The sequence below is a fragment of the Apiospora hydei genome, assembly GCF_038363865.1.
Source record: "Apiospora hydei strain CBS 114990 chromosome Unknown utg000005l_segment0_segment0, whole genome shotgun sequence".
Taxonomy (NCBI): domain Eukaryota; kingdom Fungi; phylum Ascomycota; class Sordariomycetes; order Amphisphaeriales; family Apiosporaceae; genus Apiospora; species Apiospora hydei.
The window spans coordinates 2,414,178-2,431,506 of record NW_027117364.1 but is presented as its reverse complement, the minus strand read 5'-3'; the positions used below and the strand labels follow the sequence as shown (position 1 = coordinate 2,431,506).

Below are 17,329 nucleotides of genomic sequence, written 5' to 3'. Positions count from 1 at the left end.
CACCAGTCAAGATACGATGAACAAAAAAAAAGGGCAGCACAACGCGGTCCAAGGTTCAACCAAAGAGTATCGCGTACCAGAGCATTGCCCATACTTCGAATAATTTACCATATATACACTCTTGAATACATGATACGGACAACGTCTGGCATCAAGGTCCCACAGGGCCGTTCCTCGCCTCCTGAACCTACAGACCCATGCGGACCCAACGTCCCCAAGACCATGGGCCTCGCTTCCAGGATCTGCATATACCGTCAACGGCAACTGCCCAGATGATGGAGACCTTAAGTCTTGGATTATTGTGAGGCATGAGTTGTGTGGTACAAACACGGTATCCAGGCGAAATGACACAAACTGTGTTCAACCCAAGCCGATGGTCAGCCATCCACCCCTCCTTTACTATCCCATCCATTCGCATGCAGTGTAGATTGCACAAAAAAAAAAACGCCCCAAGTCGGGTCCGACCTGGATTCTCCCGAACCTGTCAGCAGCTGCACTTTCAAAACTAGGGACTGGCCGTCCGCAGTTCAACGAAAAGAGATGGTGGTGGCTTACATGCATGACATGACGGGCTGTTGATGACCAGGCGGATAAGGGGAAGAAGGGAGGGAAGGGGAATGGGGGAGTGTGACATACACTTCTGATACGCAACCGCTCACACACCACCAAGATAGCCTTGCCTGCGTGCATGTATGTATGTCTCATCACAATCTACTGAACGAGCCTATGCATTTCATCTTACTTTGCTACTGCTACAATACATTGCGGTACTCCCTGCTTATATATATTCATTATCACACCAATATCACGCAAGTGGAACAAGTCAGCGACTGATGATCAAGGTGGCGGGAAGATGACGGGACACATGGGGTTTTTGGTAATACTGTTCATTTGTCTCGCTTTTTTGTGGTCTTTTTTTTTGCCTCGTTGTACAGCAATGACAATCAAGCAACCAGCGCAAATGAAAAGCGCAGTAGCCACAAGGCACACGTCCCACTGGGATGGTGTAACATTACTGACTGACTGCTTGGGTTCCAATTTCCTCCCAGCGCGTCTATAGCCCTCCTTCTTCGAGCGGAAAAATGAGTTGATGCTTCCACACCAGCCATCAAACCCATAATCGATGGGCCGGGAGGCTTTCGTAACGCCAATGTAAAGGAATCATATGCATATGTAGTCTATGCTCTGTGTGTCCCGGTGTTCATGATGGACCACTCCTTTAAAACATGCTCAATTTCAACACATAAGACGTGAAACGCAACATCTCATAATCACATTGAGCTCGAGAAATAATCCAGTCCCACAAGATCGCTTTTGGTGCTCGTGCGGCCACCAAAGTAATAAAGTAGAAGAAGGTTTGTTCCAAGTCATACATTTCGTTGAATAAATCGTAAAAAAAATTCTGAGGTCATAAATTCCTGTCATCGTCGCAGAGACATCTGTCATAACGTGAAGTATTTCGAGCTTTGGCGGTGACCTGCCGGGAAGTGAGGGAATGAAGGAGAAATAGATCGATCAGGTGGTAGTAGCAGTTGTTGTTGTAGGTAGATCATGATGTAAAGATCAGATCCTCGGATGATGAACGCCGTCGCTGGATGAATCGAGCAAATTTTGCAACAAATGAAAAAGAACAAGTTCAACAAAATAAAAGAGACCGTCGTCTTCGGGGCGGAAATGACAGGCCTCAAGAATGATGCAAAACGCGCAGTCTCATGTAACGTCGTACTCGTGCAAGTCTCAGTTGGACTTGATGACAAGTTTGGACAAGAACTTGTTCGATAACGAATCGAAGTCGTATCTGTCAAACTTGGACTGGTTGCGAGTGCGCAAGTACGCTTCTGTGAACTGGTCAATATTGTACAAGAGTTTTGCGGTTGAGAGAGGGGAAAGGGTTGCTTACCATGTTTCAGAACGTGTTGTCGCACTTCGGTCAGAGCCTCACAGACGGGAGCCTTGTTGCCGAGGATGTGGCCGTGGCGCTCAGTATCCCAGTCGGCCAGAGCAGGCAGCTTCTGCGAGATGGCGTGGAAAAGTCCAGTAATGACGCCAACCGGAGTGGTCTCCATGTCGCTGCAGAACTTCTCCACCGCGACAGGGTCGGGGACTCGGTAGTGGCAATCGAACTGCATCTCCTCCCAAACAGCGAGGAGAATCGACGCAAGCATGAAAATGGTGGGCCAGTTCTTGAGCCGGTCACCGCTGTACACACTTGAGTAGAGAGCAGAAAGCTCCTCCAGGATATCCTTCTGAAGCTCGCGCCACATGTCTGCCATGGCGCACTTGATCTGGAAGTTGACCATCACGGGCGCAACGTACTTTCCGTAGTACTTTGAATCCTCGTCATCAATCTGGCCATCCAAGGCCGCGTCGGATCCCTGCTGCTCCACCAACGTGATGTGCTGGGTGAGGTTATAGGCTAGAACAAGCTTGAGGGCCTTGCGGATAACGGGCAACTTCTCCTTCATGTAGTAGCGGTGAGCAGTCTTGAAGATCTCCGTGATGAACGGAGTACCCTCAAAGTGGTCATCCACGAATGACTCGAAGGCGCTATCGATGTGCTTGTCCAGGTACTCGGCCAAGGCGTCAGCGCTGATGCCCTTCTCGCCAACATCGAGTCTTTCCGTCTTGATGTCAAACTCGATAGGCTCCTGGTCCTGCTGGTAGGACTCAACCCAGTCGACCTGGAAGCAGTTGTCATCGGCGACAAAAACTTCGCGGACCATGACAGGCAAGCAGAAGCCATAACCGTGGGTGATCCACATCAAGGTTTCCTTCTGAGCGAAACCCTTAACATTGAAGACGGATACACCTCGGCTGAGATGACGCTCGTAGTCGGCCTTCCAGTCCTTCATGAAGTAACCAATGTCCTTGATATCGATTCTTGTGCAAGGAACCTGCCACAGACGAGCGTGAGAAGGCTGGCAGCCTCCACAAGGCTCACCGGTGTCGCAAGTCTTCTTGAGGAACTTGCACCGCAGACAGGCACGCAACTTCCGAATCTCACTTGCTTGCTTACGTTGCTCCGGCAGGAGGGGTCCCTTTCTGCGTCCAACCTTCTTCTCAACGGCACCATCCTTCTTGCCGTTGGATATCCGCCTGGTGACCGACTTGGTCGGCTTGGCGATGGGGCTCTTTCTCGGTCCGGAATTCCTGCGAATGGCCGGGTTGGTAGGTGAAGAGGCGACACCGGATCCACTGGCGGGGCTGCTTCTGGTCGTTGACGCGGCCTTGATCTGCAGCGGGGAAACCGCTGCCGAAGGGCTGACTGTGTCATGTGTGTGGTGATGGTGCTCGCCATGGTAGCACTCACGGTGGCTCGCAGGGTCCGAGTAGGAATCCGAGGAAGAGCTCGGGGAGAATGGCGAGTAGTTGAATGGGACCTCTTCCCAACTGCCGCTGCTGAAGTTCAGAGAATCGGAATGCGCCGCATCCGACGGTGTTCGGATGTGAAGCGTCTGGCTGGGGTTGAAAATGGCGGCATTTTGCCCCGGAGCCTGGGCAGGATATGATTCAAAGTTTGGCGTATGATACATATCGACTGTGGTCCAGCCCTGGTCACTTCCGGTGCTTGGCAGCGATAGGACCTCCAAGTAGGTTCCAGTAGGGGATTGACTGCCCATGTTTCCATATCGGGGAAGCCCATCGGTGGGATACTGCTGCAAAGGCGCGCCAAAATCCTGCCAGTTGGCCATGCCCATGCCCTCCCATTGTTGCTGCATCGTCTGGGGGCCTTCTATCGGGGGCATGCCGTTGAATGTGCGCATGCCCGCGTCCATGACGGACTGGGTGGTCGCGGGAAGGTACCCGAGAGCATTGGTCTGGAATCCTGTCTGGAACGGGTTGAACGGTATCAGAGTGTTGTTCTGGATGAACTGGGCCAGATCCTGGGAGGGCTGGTGCTGCTGCTGGTGCTGAAGAAGAGTCCAGTCCGTCAACAGCGGAGGCGAGTGCAGGTGTGGCGCGCCCTGGAAAGTCGGCGAGTGTTGCAGCGGGCTCGCGCTGTGCTGAGTCGGTGATGGCGATTGCGACTGCGGGTGATGGGACTCGTCTGGCGAAGAGACGGCCGTCGGGTTCTGGGCCGCAGCAACGGCAGCGGCGGTTGCCATATCCATGGGCATGTTGGCAGGCCAGGCGCCGGGGGTGCGGTTCGAGGCAGCAGCCATTGACTGCAGGGCGGGATTGGAGTTGGCTGCCGTGGTGGTGTAAGGATACCGGTCCCGCTGCTGGTCGAAAGAGGTCAAGTCTAACAGCCCATCTCCCCCGCTGGTGTTGAATTCAAAGCTCATGGTTGTCGAAAAGTCAGGAAAAGGAGAAGAGTGCCTTGGAATAGACGAGGACGGCCGCTAGTATTGTAGGTGTTGAAGGATCGTCACCGCTCTTTCGAGAGATGACGGTGCGATGCCCTGGGGTGTCGAGGGCCAGCTGTATGGGGGATGGAGGGTGAGAAGTGAAGCTGGAGAGGGTGAGATTTGGTGTAAGTCGAGCGCCCGATCGAGAATATCGAGGGGACATGGCCGACAGAAGTGGGTGAGATTGTGCGAGGAGAAGAGCGGTGTAGACGAACGTTGGCTGTTCCGGTCTGGGGCTGGGAGATGCAGCTGGCCGACCAATGAGTGTCGCGGCGGTGGAGCCCCGGCGACCACCTCAGTCAAGGGTACATGGCGCCTTCGGCCAATCACCGCCGGCATCGTGACCAGCCTATCGGCATTGTGCTTCGACACCAAGCTTGCAAGTCGCCCAAGCAGCAGTAGCGGGGAAGCAGCTGCACAAGCGACGCTACTATCGAGCCTGCCTCTGCCTCCATTGGCCCACGCCTCGAGATCGCTCGTCGCGGGAGTCGCCAGCCAGTGAGCCAGTGCTGGCTACTGTACGGTACGCGCGATGCGATACGGTGCAAATGCAGCAGTGGTGTGCTTTGCAGCAGCAGCAGCAGCAGGCCAGTCAGCCAGTCGGCCAGTCGGCCTGCCGGGCCAGGTTTAGCAGATGCTGCAAGTCCCTTACTACCTTAGTCCCGTAGTGGGTGTATGTACTTGTAAATGGGGGGGATCCAGTCAGTCGCAGTGGTCCAGTCGGCCGCCGTGAGTCTCTAGAGCCTCTAGAGTCTCTGGTCAGGCCCTCTTTTCGCTGCAGTCTCGTGGCCCGTTCTGAGACTCAATTGAGGGAGATCGACAGACAGGGGTGTCCAGTTTTGCCGTGATATTTGTAGCAACTATACCCGCAATTCTATTTCGTGTTATACCTGTTGCTGAGTTGTCTTGCGGGAAAACAGGCCAGTTCTATACGCACGCTGCATGCCTATATAGTCCGGATGCACGCAAGCCGGAACCGATGGCCATCGTTCCCCAGCATCTCCTCTCCGCCGGCTCTGCGAAGTTGTTCCAAAAGAAATGGCCGTCGCCATCTTTCTTTCTCTTCAAAAAGGGCAGGGCCAGAGAGCGAGCGAGCTTGGCTGCGATGCGCAATGAGTGTCATGTCATTGGATGCAGAGCTGCAATGTTCGGTTGCCCCTCTACTGCTGGCTCATGTTTCGTGCCAAAAATTCCCCAGCACAGCCCGGTTTCTACATGAGACCCTGAAGAGCGAGGATCTGGATCATCCCGATCGTGTTTTTCCCTTTCATTCTGGAAAGAACGCAGTCCCACTTGGCTAAGTCGCTTTGAGATCCTCTGCCCTGACAACTCGAACAGTCTCCTCAGTACCCTCCGTATCCTCAGTCTCCTCAGTCTCCTCAGTCTCCTCTCCTCTAAAGTTCCGTTCCCGGGCGCCACCGCCCCTGGATACTGGATACGACGCGAGCAGATGCAAGGCGCCCCACCATCACGATATCCAGACCTGAAGAGAGATGGATTGATGGATAGCCGGGGCCACGAATACAATACAAAGCACACGATGATGATGAAGACTATCGATACCACTACCACGACAGAGCCCCAGAAAAAGTGCTGGTGGAGCGCTCGGCTTTCTGACCGGCGCTTTTTCTTCCATGCAAGCTACAAGTACTTGAGTACATGCTACAGGTACCTCCCTCCATTGCCTCCCTCCAAGTACTTGAGCCCTCCTCCCCCCTCCTCGGGACTATCGCGCAAACGGCAAACGGCGCAGACCCGGCCACTTACTATGGCGCGACATTTCGAACCGTTCCAGACAAAGCATGTCGTTAGTGGCCTATGCCAGCTCCTTACTATGCTCACCGCATCGTGAGGCTGTATGTACTTTTTCCTCCATCTATGACTAGCACTGGCAGACCAGGATTCTGCGAGTTACATACTTACTAGCAACTGCCTAGAGCATCTCCGTAGAGATCTCCCGAGAACGCCCCTGCGTCGCTTGTAGAAACTAGAATGCAACCATGGCCTGACCTCTCAATAGACGGGCCTGAGCTGCCTGAAGATGAGCATCTCACGTACCGGATTGCAAAGCTGTCGCCTCAGGAGTGTCCATTTATTCTGCACCACCTAACCTAACCCTCATGCGATGAGGATGACGATGATGACACAGTCACTTCCATCGGTGCGGAAGACTCAGTTGTCGGGTCGACTGTCGCAGCCCTGAAGCTGTTTGCTTCGCCATGGCAAACGCGAGGGGCGGGGGGGCTGGTAACGCGAAGGCCTCCCTCCTCGTGTCACCTGCCACCTGGAAGACTCAACACTGGGAAGACATAACACAGGTTAGCTCCCTCATCGCTAGCAAACAGAATGTCATGGTGCTACCATGGTCTCTGGTCTGTCTGACTCGCCTGTATCAGGCTGATCATTGGCATTCGAAAGGAGCCTGGTGTGTTATGCGCCCTCCTCTATGATATCCGATCAACACGTAGCACGTCGACCACTGTAACCAACTCCACACTCGCCTCTCTATATGCAGGCGCAAGTAGGGGAAGAAACCACCGGCTTCGCGCCACCCATTCTGATTGGCAAGCCGTCGCAAAAGGCCTCTATCCTTCCTTGGCTGGTCGATGACTTGCAGCGCGCTTGGCTTGAATGGCTTGTCTTTTTTACTGGCTTGCCGCAACAGGAAGGGTGAAGCGGCTAGAGGATGGTGCGAAGTCTGTCAAGGGGCCTTTTCCTTCTCCTTTGGTCCTTGTTCGCGCGCTCTCTCTCTCTCTCTCCCAGTGTCAACACAGCCTACCTGCCTACGGGCCTGGAGCGTACCACCGACCTGCCTCCCTAGGTAGTGCTGGGGCTGGCTATTCCCGTGCGCTTGCGGCGACGACCCTCATGACTAGAGACTAAGTGGGGTGGTAGTCAAGTGGCCTGGTGGTTGGTCAAAGTTGGCCGACACCACTCCAAGGAATAGTCTCCTTTCCTTTCTGCCATTGCCTTGATTTGGGCAACCATTTGGTCGTCGTCGTGGCCGCCGCCGCCGTCGTGATGTTGTCGTCGTTGTCTAATAAACAAGGCTGATGATGGCCTGATCTTTGTGCCGTCAGTCGGTACTGGTTGCCATCCGAGACCTTTCTGTGATCTGACTCACAACCTGTGTAATTGCCAGTCCGGCATACCATCTTGTGCTATGAAATTTGAGTTGCGGGAACCGTTTGATGGACGAACGAACGAGTCCGTGGTTTTCCCGCTTTTTTCGACGGAAACAGAGTGTCACCATGAGCCGCGCACGTCTCCCATGCTGATCTCACCACTGCGACCTTAGGGATGAAAAACCTGACTCTCGCTTGGGGGGCCTAGGGGGCCTGGGCAGAACCAGATAACGGCCACGGCATGAGGCGGCCTGTTGCCCGTGCGTGCCCTGGGAGATCTGCTTCAGTATCCACTAGCCAATTTGAACTCTCCAACGTCGATAGAGCATGGATGGCATTGAACCAACTACTGTCGGCCAATCCGTGCCTGCAGGGAGACGACGGCAACTGAAGGAAATGGGCGGCCAGCTGCTCTAAGAAGAAGAAAATTTATATCTCCGATCAAGAAACTAGGCGATTTTGCCTTGGTCACACGCGCGGTTTCTCAGCGGTGCTCAGCAGTCGCTGGTTGGGGCCCCTCTTCCTCTTTGCAAACAATAATCATGGCATGTGTATACATTCATACCAGGGCGCCAGGTCGCACCAGGTAGCCGAACAAACGGAGCCCATCTAGAGCGCGGCCAAGGCACGATCGAGGCGATGGGGCCGCTTCGGGTGGCAGCTGCATCAATGCTTTACCATGGAATGGAATATCAACTGCATGTCGATGAAACTCGACTAAGGGAAAAAGAAAGTCAATGTCATTGAGCGGTCAAACTGCATGCCCGTTGGGGCTATAGACGCCTCCCATGTCAGATCTGCTAATCGGCTGAGAAAAGAAAGTCAGAAACCAACGTCCAAGTACCTACGTTTCATGTATTTGCGGAGGAGGTCGATTAAGGGATGCCGTAACCCGCAACGTGAGATCCCATCGAGCACGGGTCTGTCTACCAACATACTTTCGGGTATATTAACAAGTAAGTAACGGTAGTACTAGGCTTTCCGCAGCTATCAAAGTGCCGTATGGTTGTGCAACCCAATCTAGTATTTGCTACCCAGGCGAGGCTTACACGCCAACTAACTTAATGATGGTGCCTAAATCCAGGCCTGGAACCACTCTGGCCGATTGCACGATCGGGCTGGCAACGCGAGCTGAGCCTTGATTTGGAAGACGGCTAGTTCAACCGTCCTTTTCTCGCGCGACATCATGACCCATATCAGTCGTTCAATCTATACGGCGTACGCGTCGTCTTGTTAGTCGTGTATCCACCATGCAATACACGGCATTGCTTACGATACCTCGGTCCCCTCGATATGAGGCTGCCGACAACCATGGTGCAGGTATGGCCATCAAATCCGGAAAGGGAAGTTACTGACGCATCATCGGGTACTACTGAACGCCCTGAGACCCCAATGGGCTGCAACATAGGCAACAGTGTTCCGAGGCAGAGCTCGGTGCAGTCGAGGACGGTTGCTACTTTGCAACATCCCCAGGTATAAACCTTGAAGGTGCAATGCCGGCCTCTGCTATCAGACTAAGCGCAGCGAAGGCGCGAAGAGCTCTGCAAAGCCCCTGGAGGGTCTGACCGAATCGGGATGACACTGCGGTAGAATTCCCTGCCTGATGCGAGTCAGTATCTTCTCATGGTAATACGAGACAGTGTGGTATGTTACCGGCACGTGGACGAGACAGGACCGCGGCTAGAACACATACGCGGCGTGCTATTCATGATAGCAAAGTAAGGGATTAATACAACTTGGGAGTCCTGCTTGGGCGGCCACTGCGGTTTGATGGCTACATGATGAAGACCAAACACATATAGACATGACGACAGCCTCTATGATCCCCCATATATCCTAGGCCCTGGTTCATGATATCGCAATGTCTGGGCGAGATATTTGTACTGATGAATGCCTGGTGCGGTATATCTACCCTTGAGCAGGTACTTATGCTCAATTTGGTATTTCAGTCTTGTTCAATCAACGCAAGTGGTAAGAAATAAGACTCCCGATAGACTGAAGCCAGTCGGCTTCGAGGCTCTCGGCCTAGCAGCGACGATGTTGCACCCAGGCTTTCGAAATGAAAACAGCACACCGCGAAGGATTCTTTGGCCACTTGGGGATAAAATCAGAATTTGCCACACACTGGGCTCGGGGGTTGTATTGTAGATTCTTCATACTCGAGGGCATTGATGTTGACATTTGCGGATTGGGATCTGGAGACGCCCATCCACTACTTCAGTATTGAGGTGTCGCAGGCCGGCTAGAAAAGGTCGGGTTCGAAACCATTTACATTCTACAGGCGGAATTGAATGCATGGCCATGACAGTGCTAAGATCGGGGCGGCAATCGAAAGCTAAATTGAAGGAAACAAAGCCGCCATCGTTTCCAATTAAGTAAGTATGTACTTACTTCTTACCGACCGTTGGAAGTGATGTAGGTCGTCGTTGCTCCAGTAGCTAGCCCGAAATATTACCGGGGCAATCTGGAGCCTCAACTTCGAAAAGTCGAATGCCTCATCACAGAAGCCACCAGCGCGAATGGATTGATCACCGACAATTGTCTCGGCTCGTGTATCGCTTGCTCCAAAAAGCATATATCTGGTGCCTAGCTCACAGGTTGTTGCTCTCTATAGATCTTTTCACACTTCCCTCCCAAGCTCGTGGCGGACTTTGCATCCCCTCTAATCTCTAATCCGGGGCAACCGGCCTTGGGATTAATATACCACGTGCTTCACTTGGCTCTACCTACCTGTCCCATGCCAGTGACGACCAGTCTCGCCCGTGCACGCCGGAAGGTCGTCTTCAAGAGAACGCCCACGACTTTGAGTTCTGCTCGTATGGCTACCATGGAGAATCGTGCTACGGACATTGCCGTGGACGAAGAGGTCGTTTCTCATCTGGCTGATCCCTCGGTCCGCGGATCGCGCCTTCCAATAGACGCTCTTTACACGTCAGAGCCCCCGATCATTGATCCTCTGGTTACTGCTACCTCCACTGCACAGGATCGGACTCTCGACCAATGTCTCCCTCTGCTGAAGGCGGCGGACAGCAACATTGAATACAATGCCAATGGCGCGCCCCGTCTTCACCGCGAGAGGCACATCAAGTACCTGGAGACTACAATCGGAAACCTTCCGGCGCCCTACGTCGGTGCCGACGCAAGCAGGCCATGGTGCATATACTGGGCCCTCAATGCCCTGTCCCTACTTGGAGCCGATGTTTCCAAATTCAGAGAAAGCCTCATTGCAACGGCAACTCACATGCAAAACAAGACGGGTGGCTTCGGCGGTGGGTTTGGCCAGACTTCACATCTGGCAACCACTTATGCAATGGTACTGTCGCTGGTCATTGTGGGTGGGGAGTCTGCATATGAGGTCATCGACAGACGCGCCATGTGGAAGTGGCTGTCGTCGTTGAAGCAGCCCGATGGAGGCTTCCAGATGTCTCTAGGAGGCGAGGTCGACGTCAGGTGAGTAGCTGCGCTGGGAAACCCCAACTACCAACTGTCCCAATCTCATGATATTCTCCGTAGGGGTGCTTACTGCGCGGCCGTCATCATCTCGCTGCTCAACATCCCACTGAATTTGTCATCTGATTCTCCTGCGAGCGCCGCTGGACTGGCTGATCTGTACACCGGCCTAGCGGGCTATGTACAAAGATGTGAGCAGGAACCGAGCATGCACACCCTTGCCGCCGACTCAGGCTAACATATGCAGGCCAAACATTCGAGGGTGGCATCTCCGCAAAGCCGGATGCTGAGGCACATGGTGCGTATGCCTTCTGCGCGTTGGGTTGTCTGGCAATACTGGACGCTCCGCATCGGATCATTCCCAGGTATGCAGCATCTAAGATTCTGTCCATTGAGGTCGTGACAACGTAGACAATGCTCGCTGACCCTACGTAACCAGGACACTTAATGTGCCACGCCTTATCTCTTGGCTTTCCTCTCGCCAATATGCCCCAGAAGGCGGCTTTTCTGGTCGCACGAACAAGCTTGTCGATGGTTGTTACAGCCACTGGGTGGGTGCATGCTGGCCCCTAATCCAAGCCAGCCTGCAAGCACCGTCGCAGCCGGCCCACGACTCTGGGCCCCAACGCGAGTCCATTCCCGAATTCCTCAGTTTCTATGACCGCGAGGGTCTAATTCGGTACATCATGTCTTGTGGGCAAGACCATTCGTCCAAAGGCGGGATGAGGGACAAGCCTAGCCAGTAAGTCGAACCATCTTATGTGACTGTTTTTTACCGTTGGAGGGGGAGGGGCTAAATTGATTTTTGCCATAGCCGATCTGACGCATACCATACCTGCTATGTGCTGAGCGGTCTCACTTCTGCACAGCATGTCGTGAGCGCTGTCCTGGCCGAGGATGAATATGTGGCAAACATGGCGTGGAAGGTATCACCGTACTCGGATCCTCAGCTATTTGATGAGCAGGACCGCCTAAACCCCACAGACCCTGTTTACGCTATTCCCCAAGGGAAGCGGGAGGAAGTCATGACATATTTCTTATCGAAGCCAGGGTTCTGAGTCCTGGCCCTCCTGGCCCGCCTGGCGGTCGCATAGCAGGAGGCCGCATTGCTCGGAGACGAACCAATACGCGGCAAGTACTATCTGCAACCCCCGAGAAGACCTTGGGCCGTTCTCGTGAACGCGTCTAACTCCTTACGCGTGAGTGTACGTAGATGTTTTTTGGCTCGGTTTTAAAAGCGGAAGGGTCCTATTCCAGCGGGAAGACCCGGACCGTGTCCCAGACGGGTAGGCCGGATATTGGGGCATGGCGTCAAGTTGGCTCTGCATGGAGAAGGATCATCTCATAGTGACACACTGAACAAGAGTTATCGAGGCTTGGCCTTTTGAACAGTACAATCTAGTCTATGCCGTGGGCCGGCTCAGCCTCCGACCATGCCGCTTTGGCTTGTCTACACAGCTGTTTTCATGCAGGCTGCAAACGGCAGGTGAAGCGCGCGTGGTGATACGAATGGGGGTGATAGATGTACTTCGCCCGGCTGCAATTGGGGAGAAAAGAGAGGCTGGCTTTGCGAACTTCCATGCATTCGCCAATCTAGAACTCACGACATTGACGGTCTCGATTGGGCCTGTCCAACTTCGGAATTGATGAGACTCTGCTAAGACAGCAGAAGAACATGCAACCCATCGACCACGTCTCCTTCGTCCCAGGCAATTGGAAAGGACCTGACCGAGTCTCATCAGGCCCGGCTATGTCGCTACCCATTGTCTTTGATTTCGGAGTAAAAGTAGCATCGTAGGCTGTCCGTCGTTGGGAGAGACGAAAGAAGCATGGGCGAGCCTCCTTGGAGGCTCCCATGTGACGTTGTCAAGGTATCCTCGAGAGTAAGGCAGGCCTCCGAATGGCCAAACATGACTCCGTCGTAACTTGCACACACGAGTCTCGACATATCTTTTCCCATGCCATAAACACATGAGCCTGACTGCGAGAGCCGAATCGTCTTTCTAATTTGCTTTCCTGGATCTTCCAGCCTAGTAGCTTCCACACACTCTCTGCCCACCCCTTTTCGACCACTGCTGCGAAATGAGTGTCATTATTGTGGCAGCTGCAGTCAGCCCCTAGACCCAGACGGATGGTCAGAGTCAGATGCCCATAACTCTCGTTGCAGCACAGCTCAGCCGTAAGATTCGAGATGCATATCATTGCATGGGATTGGGACCCACGACCGAGGAGGCAATCGCTACATGATGGGAAGATGCCTCTCGGCCCTCCATGGAGGTCTCAGCTCCATACGTAGATGGTTAATATTGCGGTCTTTGCCCTTGGCACTTAACTGGACGGCCTATCGGTGTGTAGCGAAGCCGGGCTAGCTGGGAAGCGACTACCGATGAAGTTAACCTCTTCTCCGGTTATAGGCCGAGTGCTGTTGTACATAGAATCCTACATACATAGAGTACATAGCTGCATACCTTGCATGTCGACAATTACCTACCTATGCTATGGGATGAAAAAGGAGGGGCGGGGTATGTACCGCTACATGATGCACTACTGTCAGGCCTATACTACGGTAGGCAGCAGTATTAATAGTAGTAGTATGCATCATATAAATCGACTTGAGTATATGGTCTCCGAGCTAGCATCAATGACGAACTACATACTTTAACAGACGGCCCTGGCTCGTACAGCGTAACGCCCACCTGCCCCGTCTCTGACAGGAACATGACAAACAACAGTGACAATAGAACGGCACGGGTTTTTACGTCCTGGCCATCCCAATCAATCAATCGATCACCAGTGAAACAGTGCATGCGGAGAGTGCCTGGCGCTGTACTACGTACTGGAATGATCCTGGGTGCTGATGCACGACACTTGCATCGTAGCGGAATTGGATAGTCCAGCCAGGTAAGTGGATTTACGCTCTAGGGCCAACGACCCCTCATGGCCATGGACAGAGGCCGTCTTTGGCCACTTTCCGGCATGGAAAGAGGTGTAGAGATGTAGTATGATGTTGTTGTTCTTCTTCTTGGTGTGATCAAGAGGGGTGCAGTGCATATCAATTTGATTGATCGAAGGATCCGGGCCATGGATGGGGACTGCAAAGATGGAAAAGATGGAGGCGGCGGAGGAGGAGGAGGAGGAGGGTGATAACGACGCCCGCGCAGAAAAGAAGGTTTCCCGAAGTGCTGGACTAATAAGCTATGAGATCTTGGGGCACATCTCGGTATAGAGCCGGGATGCCATTGGTCGTGTGCGACGTGAGCGTGGATTGGCTGTGGAAAGCTTATGTGGTTTTCCATCAATCTATTCCAGTGGGTTGACTGACACACCACCGCTGCCGCTACCGCTACCGCTGCCGCTGCCGCTACCAGTACCTACCTACCGCTACCAGCCAGCGACCACCCCTCAAAATCTCAATCGGCCGACGACCCTTTCGTCAGGGTTTCCACCACCAACCCGACGGCGCGATGCAGCCAGTCGTCAATCTAATTGTCAGCATGGCGTTTGCGAGCAGCAGTCTTGAATTGGTTTTAGTCTTTTGCCCCCCCCCTTCCTGTCTTAGGTAACTTGCATTGGAATTTGGAACCAGTCTACAGGATCACCCCCCCTCTTGAGCTTCCAGAATAAGTCTGTATGCTAGTGTAGCCAAAGCTGGTTCCCAAGTAAATTGGCGGCTGTCGGTAAGACATCGTGAGCTGCACCGGCGAAACCCCCGAGTATCTACATATCTGAAATACCTCCTCCTCCTCCTGTAGCCCAACCAATTGCCTGCCCGCCTTCGCGCTACTGGGCCGCATGCTTCGACTGCAGTTTCCACGGCTTCTACCACCTCTCCCCGATGGACCAATTCCAACATCTAGGTAGGCTACGGGGTTCCTGCCCCATCCATACGCGTGATGTGCATCGAATCGCCCATTTCCGTCTCGACATAACATAACAAACACGACAAAAGGGCCGCCCAGGAGGTTCGAGGCCCGGTAATCGTATGTGCGGTACACTGTGCTCCAAACCCGAGCTGATGGCGTTGTTTTCCTGGACACTAGCAGCACTCGAAAAGACGGGAGTGTTTGCAGAGCAAAGTATCAATTGGACGGTTCATAATTTTAATATCAAGCGGCAATGCCAACTCATCATTGCATGAGGTGTTAAGCGTTTTGGAACTTTGCCTACCTAGTTGCCTCGCCAGAGCTCGTCCATTCACGCCCGCGCTCTGGCAGGGTAGCAGGGTCTCGAGGGGCAGAGAGGCCCAAAGAGAGACCAGGCCGAGCCGGGGGTCAGGCAGGTTGCCAAGCGGATTTTCGAACTGATAAGGGTACAGTACAGTATGTATGTATGTATGCATGTATGTACGCATGTCTGTCTGTCTGTCTGTCTGTCTGTCTGGTATGGGATGGGATTAATCGTTGTATGTATGTATAAGTATGTATGTGTATGTGTGGTAGAGCCGGTTCATGCAACTCATATTCTATCTAATACCCTATTTATCATCCTGACATGTAACTTTGTTCACCGACTCCCTCCGTTATCCATCCGCTCGCTTCCCCCCGCGACCCGGCCAATCACGACCCACCGTGGTCCCTTTTCTTGCAGCATGGGACTTATTTCCGACTCTGACGAGTGAAGGAAAAGAAACAGCATTTTACCTGGAGTGTACCAATTACAATTACAGCATGCGACTACAGCTGCAACCTATCATACCATGGGCCACAAAAGCGCCGGCGCCATTTCAATCTCTATATACTCCGAAAACCCCAGTCTAGCCTCTGTCCCGTCTGATCAATGAACGAACTGGATTGTTGGTAGGTACGTACTTGGCTGTCAGCATTCGCTACATGTAGCCGGGCGGTTTATGTTTTTAATTATTGTTGAAGGAAGGAACATGAACCAAGCGGCTGGGGCCATCTGATTCGTCCAGTTGTTTCTTTCCGTCGTTCCATTTTACCTCTTTCCATGCCTATTCAATTGGCGATTACCACCTACCCGCTGCTGATATTTGATGTTTGGTCCCTGTCTCGCCCTTTTTACTACCTACATACATTGATGTATTTTCCTTTGGCCGCCCTTGTGCGAATCGCTGACTCTCGTGGCCCACTAAGACCCTCATGTGCTCTGGGCCAGTAGCCTGGCTTCCTGGGACCTCTACCTGTTCGTCTAGCCCCGTCAATACCTCATCGAGCCGGTTGCCAACCCCTCTGCCCCTCTCTCTCTCTCTCGGTTTGTTCTCTGCATCGCACGTCCTAGTCGTGTACATGGGTCTATACCTCAACCGACATGATACCTACAAGCTTATTACATGGGCAAGACAGGCATCCTGGTAGCATGGCAGGTGGGCGGCATGCATGTTACGTGGGGAGTTCGACTGTTGTATCTTTTTCTTCCTTTCTTTCTTCCTTCCTTCCTTTCACTCGGTCTCTTGCTGCTGTCATCGTCGCTCATCTCGCCCTCGCGCGCTTCTTGCAGAGAGGGGAGCCACCCCCGTTTCCTCCCCCCTCCCCTTTCGCCAAATATTGTTACCACTTCATTTTGGCTACTGCTGCATTAGTGGTCAAAGGGAGAGGGAGCTGGTCCATCTCCCCAGCAGGGCCAGTCTCGGCCCCTTCTTGTCTACCGGGTGAGAGCTAGGCACATCCCTTCCTAGTCCGTCCATCTCTCGACTTATTATATGGCCGTGACTTGAGTGGTCGGCCGGCCCATTCAGTGGCCACACACTGTCCGACCGGCCTATGCAACAGAGAGAGAGAGAAAGAAAAAAAGGTTTGTTTCTTTTCCCGCTGTTCCTCAGTATCCGTCAACGCTGCAGATTGGTCGCAGACCATCGTTACCAGGCCCCCATTTTGCCACTTCGCTATGCCGGTCTCTGCATCTTCTGTACATCATCTTGTTCACCTTTGCCCCCTCCCTGGCAGAGGGCCCCTTCCTTCCCCTTTGTGGGACAGGGCAGAGGGGAGAGGTTGAAGGAGGACACGCAAGACTAGACGGGACCCGGTACTATAGGCGAAGTATGTACAGACACATGCACACACATACCTAGCAACTAGCAGTAGGTCAGAACGAACGAGCCTTGGTAAGGAATAGACATGCATACACATCCATAGTTTGGACAGATGTATGTACCTACCTGCCTGCCTGCCTACCTACTGCGAGACTTATCGACAGGCAGGAGATCGTCTACAGGCTGCATACCTACCCCCATGTGTTGCGGTGGAGTTGCCTAGTCTCTGCGGTATTATCAACTGGCGACGACACGCGCCAACACATCAGAGATGGGTCACACTTTGAGAGCCGCATCTCGACATGCATCTCTCTGTCGAACTTGTCCTATTTCCCTACCCGCCGTCCATTCGGTCCAGTCTGTTTTGATTCCGTTTCTTTAGATATCCCTGCCCCGCACTAAACAACACACATTTC

At 53.2% G+C, this 17,329-nt stretch overlaps 2 protein-coding genes across 2 annotated transcripts; one reads left to right on the top strand and one right to left on the bottom strand.

The window, feature by feature from the left end:
• Window positions 1-1,737: 1,737 nt before the first annotated feature.
• PG997_006227 (uncharacterized protein) lies at window positions 1,738-4,286 on the bottom strand (the record flags this gene model as incomplete). Its single annotated transcript, XM_066810542.1, has 2 exons — window positions 1,738-1,838; window positions 1,901-4,286. 2 exons carry the CDS (start codon window positions 4,284-4,286, stop codon window positions 1,738-1,740), a joined length of 2,487 nt encoding a protein of 828 aa, XP_066669465.1.
• Window positions 4,287-10,211: 5,925 nt separating this feature from the next.
• Window positions 10,212-11,982, top strand: PG997_006226 (uncharacterized protein; the record flags this gene model as incomplete). The annotated part of the gene is made up of 5 exons (XM_066810541.1): window positions 10,212-10,924; window positions 10,988-11,115; window positions 11,172-11,289; window positions 11,364-11,666; window positions 11,739-11,982. The coding sequence occupies 5 exons, from the start codon at window positions 10,212-10,214 to the stop codon at window positions 11,980-11,982; spliced, it is 1,506 nt and encodes a 501-aa protein (XP_066669464.1).
• Between the last annotated feature and the right edge of the window lie 5,347 nt (window positions 11,983-17,329).